The sequence below is a fragment of the Eriocheir sinensis genome, chromosome 17 (assembly GCF_024679095.1).
Source record: "Eriocheir sinensis breed Jianghai 21 chromosome 17, ASM2467909v1, whole genome shotgun sequence".
Classification (NCBI taxonomy): Eukaryota; Metazoa; Arthropoda; class Malacostraca; order Decapoda; family Varunidae; genus Eriocheir; species Eriocheir sinensis.
Window position 1 is genome coordinate 21,780,809 of NC_066525.1, and position 6,000 is coordinate 21,786,808.

General features: G+C 40.6%; 1 protein-coding gene across 1 annotated transcript in view; it reads right to left on the reverse strand.

The window, feature by feature from the left end:
• The window catches only part of LOC127000083 (organic cation transporter protein-like), a 66,840-nt gene that overhangs the window by 40,565 nt on the left and 20,275 nt on the right, over positions 1 to 6,000 (reverse strand). The window contains exon 4 of the mRNA XM_050863506.1: positions 3,413 to 3,507. Coding sequence (XP_050719463.1) covers positions 3,413 to 3,507 — 95 coding nt within the window. The remainder of the gene's footprint in view (positions 1 to 3,412; positions 3,508 to 6,000) is intronic.

Below are 6,000 nucleotides of genomic sequence, written 5' to 3' on the forward strand. Positions count from 1 at the left end.
TTCTTACGCCGATGACACCACTCTGCATTACTCAACTTCTTTTAACAGAAGACCCACTAAAAAGGAACTAAACGATTCCAGTCTGGAGGTTGCAGAACGCTTAGCCTCAGACATAACTATTACTTTCAATTGGGTCAAGAAGAACTTGGTGTCCTTCAACGCCTCAAAAACACAGTTTCTCCACCTATCCACTCGACACAATCTTCCAGATATCTATCCCCTATTCTTCGATAACACTCAGCTATCACCTTCTTCAACACTAAACATCCTCGGTCTATCTTTAACTCTATATCTCAACTGGAAACTTCATATCTCTTCTCTTACTAAATCAGCTTCCTCGAGGCTGAGCGTTCTGTACCGTCTCCCCCAGTGGGGCCTTATCCGCCCTCGTATGAAGTATGCATCTCACGTGTGGGGGGGCTTCACTCACACAGCTCTCCTAGACAGAGTGGAGTCTAAGGCTCTTCGTCTCATCAGCTCTCCTCCTCTTACTGATAGTCTTCTACCTCTTAAATTCCGCCGCCATGTTGCCTCTCTTTCTAACTTCTATCGATATTTTCATGCTGACTGCTCTTCTGAACTTGCTAACTGCATCCCTCCCCCCTCCCGCGGTCCCGCTGCACACGACATTCTACTCATGCTCATCCCTATACTCTCCAAACCCCTTATGCAAGAGTTAACCAGCATCTCCATTATTTTATCCCCTTCACTGGTATACTCTGGAACAGCCTTCCTTCGTCTGTATTTCCTCCTGCCTATGACTTGACCTCTTTCAAGAATAGTGTATCAAGACACCTCTCCACCTGATATTGACCTCTCTTTTGGCTGCTCTTTACTTTTATTTTTTAGAGGAGCTGCGAGTTGCGGGCTTTTTTTGTACTGTTTTTATTGCCATTGAGCCGTGTCCTCTGATGTAAAAAAAAAATAAAAAGGATAGATATGGTACGAGGGAACAGAGTAGATATGGCTGTCAGTAGCCGCCGAGACCTGGTTTCGGTGAAGAGGAGAAGGTGCGGTTTAGAGGAGGAGAGATGGTGCTCCACAGAATGGAAATTAGAACGAAGACCGTGAATGTTGCAGAAATTGATAAGAAAGAGGTCTGAGGAGTTATCAAGACACCTCTCAAGTCGGCAGCCAGGAGGAATTTCTGGTCCCCCCCAGGCGGAGATTTCGAAGCTATGTTTACGAACGCCATTTTGAACTTGCATAAGTTTGGGGGAAATGGTATGTATGCTCTGTGAATGTAGTGTGGTGTGGAGATAATATTTCTATAGAGAGCATGTTGAACTATTCTCTGGGGTTGATGAGACAATAGGGAAACGGAAAGTGAGGGCATGGAAAGGGTCTTTGGGTGGCTTAAGCACCCTCCTCGCTTCCCATATGTACTTCACCGGGAATGGCTTACGCCCGTTTCGGTAGGTGTCTTCCTACCTCCTCCCAGGGAGGTGTTATCAGGTCCCTTTGTTCAGACTCGTTTCATATTCTAGCTCGTCAGTAAGTAGTATTCCCTTGTTAAACTTGCGATATTATTTTCAAACTGCATTTGACCTAAAGCCAGCTCTCAATTTTCCTGGGATTCATATCTCCACTCACGAGTAATCCCCCTCTCGCCCCCATCAGAGTTGTTCTCATTATTACCTCCACGCGGACTGCGATCGCCAATCCTTAAAGCCTGCCGTCGCCTTCAAACACGACTTCCTCCATTCACTAATCATGTTAATTAACCTCGTGTCGCTTTATTACAGTTCTGCACTTAATCGAGGCATACTGTAGGCCTCATATCTTTTATTGCAGTGTACGCCTCTGCCGAGATGTGCGGACTTGAAGAGATTTTTTTTTCTACGCCAAGCTTGACTTTATAGTTGACCAGTGCCCCCCACGCGACACACTCATTGTCTTAGGCGACTTCAGTTCAGTTACTGGCACAGAGAGAGATGGCTACGAGTTATGTGTTGGTCCCCATGGCTTTAGCACCAGAAACGTCAACAGTTCACTCTTTATGAACTTTGCAAAGTCCATAAGGTTGAGGATTGCTAGTTCCTTGTTCAAGAGACGCGAACCTCGCCGTTGAACTTGGTTTAGCAATGCTGGCGGTGCAGGAGATTGATCTCATCTTTGTTAGTACTCGGAAATTCCTCCAGAACTGTAGGGTTTTAGGGAGTGTTGAGTTCTTTAGAAACGACTACAGAATTGTTGCAAAACTGAGGATACGCATCAGGTCCAAAAAAATGTCAAGATATGACCTTCAGGGTTTCATCTTGAGAAACTGAGGGACTAGGCGTGTGCTCAGGAGTATGCAGTATATGAGATGACCAGGAGTCAGTTAGAAAGGCAAAATGATCACCAGTAGAACGCCCTTTGACGAACCCGTGCTGGTGTTCAGAGAGATCATAAGATGCTTAAGAAGTTTCCCGTTAAAGAATGTTTCAAAAGACAAGAAAGTAAAGCTATAGGACGGTAGTTTGAGGGGTTGGAATGGTCAACCTTCTTAGGCACAAGAAGGAAAGGTAGACGGAGACAAAAGTTTGAGCAGCTAGGAAGTGCGTAAGAACGGAATCACAGTTTCCAAGTGCAATAAGAGGCACTTTATCGGGTCCATAAGTTTTCTGAGGATCAAGGTCTGAGGGTGGCATAGAAATCAACATTCTTAAGAATTTTGATAAGACATAGTGGAGTCAGAGGGGGGATGAGTAGGAGGAATATGCCCTGACTCGTCCAGAATGGAATTTTTAGGGAAAGTTTAAACAGAGTTCGGCTTTAGAGACAGATGTGACATCAGTGGTGCCATCATGACGTAGGAGAGGTGGGAAGGATGAAGAAGTAAAATTGTAAATAAATAAATCATGGGTAGCAGAAAAACCGTTTCACATACCAATTGAAAGTTCGAAAAAAATCCAAAATTTCATTTAGTTCCCCCGCCCAAGTGAAGAGCGCGTTCTTAAACTTGGTAAAATTTTTAAGGCTTTCTCTCATAAAATGAAAGTTAGCAAACTTTGAGACCTATAAGCTTAGTAACTCTTGGTTGCACAAAGATCGTGCATAAACTAAATGGTTGTAAAACGTTATATATTTTTTACCTTCGTTATTTTTCAGTTTCCTTCCCGTTCACGTAAAGCGAATTTCCAAATCGAAAAAAAATAACCGAATATTTGTGTGCCACTTTCTATGCCTCTAAAATCTATTAATATCAAAATTTGTGAAGGTAAATCTCAAGAAACACCTTCCGTGAGTTGATTGAATTAAAAAATAAGTTTTTATTTAGTAAAGATGCCTAACTCAAAATTTATTGACCGGTTTTTAGATTTGTATGGTGCCAATCTTAATTTTTCATTATCCCTTATAAGTGTGCACAATCCGAACTTTACTGACACACTCTGGAGTAAAAATGAGGTAAGTCCCCTATATTTACTACCTCAGCAGCCTTGGACAGGACATGGTGCACCTCTCCTGCCCGCTGCCCATGGCTAGGCTGTGCATGCTCTCAGTCTTCGTCACTGGCTTTTCGTTCTGGTAAGAGAAAGATGGCTATTAAAAGCTATATTCAGTTGGTATTGCATAGAGCCCCTTTTTATTGGCTTCAATGTTTTGTTGAATCTATACCTTCGAACGAAGGTTGCTTCAGTTAACTCTGATACAGAGAAAATAATATTAGAATCTTTGTTCATCGTATAATATGACAACTACTATGTATTTCAAGGCTCGCGACATATCGTTTTATTGCAATAGCGTCTAAACTAGGTTTCTGACTGACACGGCATTAAAACACATTGTGTTTCAGACACCGACGTAATTAGGAAAAATATAACCAAGTATCTACTCTGCTTCATTAGGGTAGTTGTCTTAGAGACATGCCAGCAAAATCTGATAGAAAGGCAAGTCATCAAAAGGCAAATGGCAACTGGGGCACTGGGAGCGGGCTGCTGAGGTGTGTCTGCCATGACGTATGGCCGTGACGTGCACTCTTGCCACCCCCACCAATCATTGACTACTAAATAATGTAAAACGTGTACTCAAATATATTACTCTGTGATGGAGTTTAAGGATACTGAACCGTGCTCGTGTAGGAATGAATTCATATTCGACCTCAGTTGAGGTTATTACCTTAATACAATTAATTAACAGGAAACTGTACCTGCTACCTGGCCATTGATTTACCTAAGCATAGTATATTATAATGTTATGTCATAATATATATATATATAATATATATATATATATATATATATATATATATATATATATATATATATATATATATATATATATGTACACGAGGTGCGTTCAAAAAGTATCCAACCTTTAGAAATATAGATAATAATTTTGTACATTTGACAAATTCTATTTAATCAGCCTTAAAGTCCTCTCCTTGGGAGTGACACACTTGTCCCAGCGGTGGTGCCACTGCTGGTAACATTTCTGGAAATCCTTAACTGTAATAGTGTATAGCTCTGCCGTCGCTTTTTTCATAATTTCCTCTTGCGACTCAAAATCGCTTCCCTTTCAGGGTTGTTTTCATTTTAGGAAACAGCCAGAAGTCAAGGTGCCATGTCCGAAGAATTGGGAGGATGTCGAACAAGTGGAGTGTTGTTTTGTGCCAGGAAACCTTGGATCAGGTGAGCAGAATGAGCCGGTGCATTATCGTGGTGGAGCTGCCAGTTTTCCCCGCCCACATTTCCGGTCGTTTTGTCGCACAGAGTCACGAAAGGCGACGCATAATCCCAAGATAGTTCTCCTTATTAACTGTTTGTCCTTGTGGTGTGTATTCATGATGTACAGTCGCGATATGAAGTGATGTCGCCGCTCTCAAAATGTTTCGTACGGGAGCATTTGAAGGTAACGGAAGCGATGTGTATTTATTGTTTATGTTATAATGTTCCCTTTTAATGATAATCTATAATACGTTGTGATGTAAAACACGGTAAAATAACATAGTTGTACCTGAATTACAATTATACATTCATTTGATTTAAAAAATGCAGCTGAGAAGGTCATGTTTTGTCTTCAGTGCTGAAGTACTGAAGACAAACTTGAAATGATTTAGATCACGTCGCGTGCTTATCTTTGCAAAACAGTTGTTATACGTTGTTCAGATATATATATATATATATATATATATATATATATATATATATATATATATATATATATATATATATATATATATATATATATATATATATATATATATATATATATTCTGGGTTATTCCATGAATTGTTTTCTGCAGTTATTAATACACACGCACAGTATGACACGAAGCGAATGGACAGTTGCTGGCATTACTTTGCGTTTTATTGATTAAGAAACGATCAAATAATAAGGTTTCACATTAAACACCTTTTATTCACTATTGTGGCTTCTTATCATAAGCATGGGCTCTGAAATATATAGTAAAATTGCTCAGTGACGATGATGAATGAAGAATGCCTTCATAGGTAGGGTTGCCATATCTGAACTATCAAAATTCCGGACACCTCTACGAACACTCGACCATAGCCTAATGTTTGGCAACGCTGCGATTAGCCTACCCGCCCGACCACCACTTCCATTTCAAAGTCATATTTTCTTATTTCCCCACCTTCCTCGATTATTCTATGGCACTTATAAGCTTTGGACATGTTCCACTGATCACCTCTAAACATTAGAAGTCTACATGAAGCTTTTGTCATCGTTATATTGACCAAGAAAGTCAATGATGTTTGCGATCGGCAGCAAAGAGTGAGGAGCTTGGAGTTACAAAACACGACTATTCTGAAGCTATTTATTCTTATTTTTCCATCTCCCACTACCCCTCCGTAGTTATAGGCTGTGGGCATCTTCCCTTTATCACTATCATGCATTAAAAGTCCACGGACAGCTTTTGTTATCGTTATGTTGACCACGAAAGGCAAAGAATGAGTCAGGGCTGAATAATAGGTATGGTGCGCGGGCGATGACGTCATCATCATACGAGAGTATAAATTAAATCAATTACGTCATCATAGTTTAGGATATCGACTA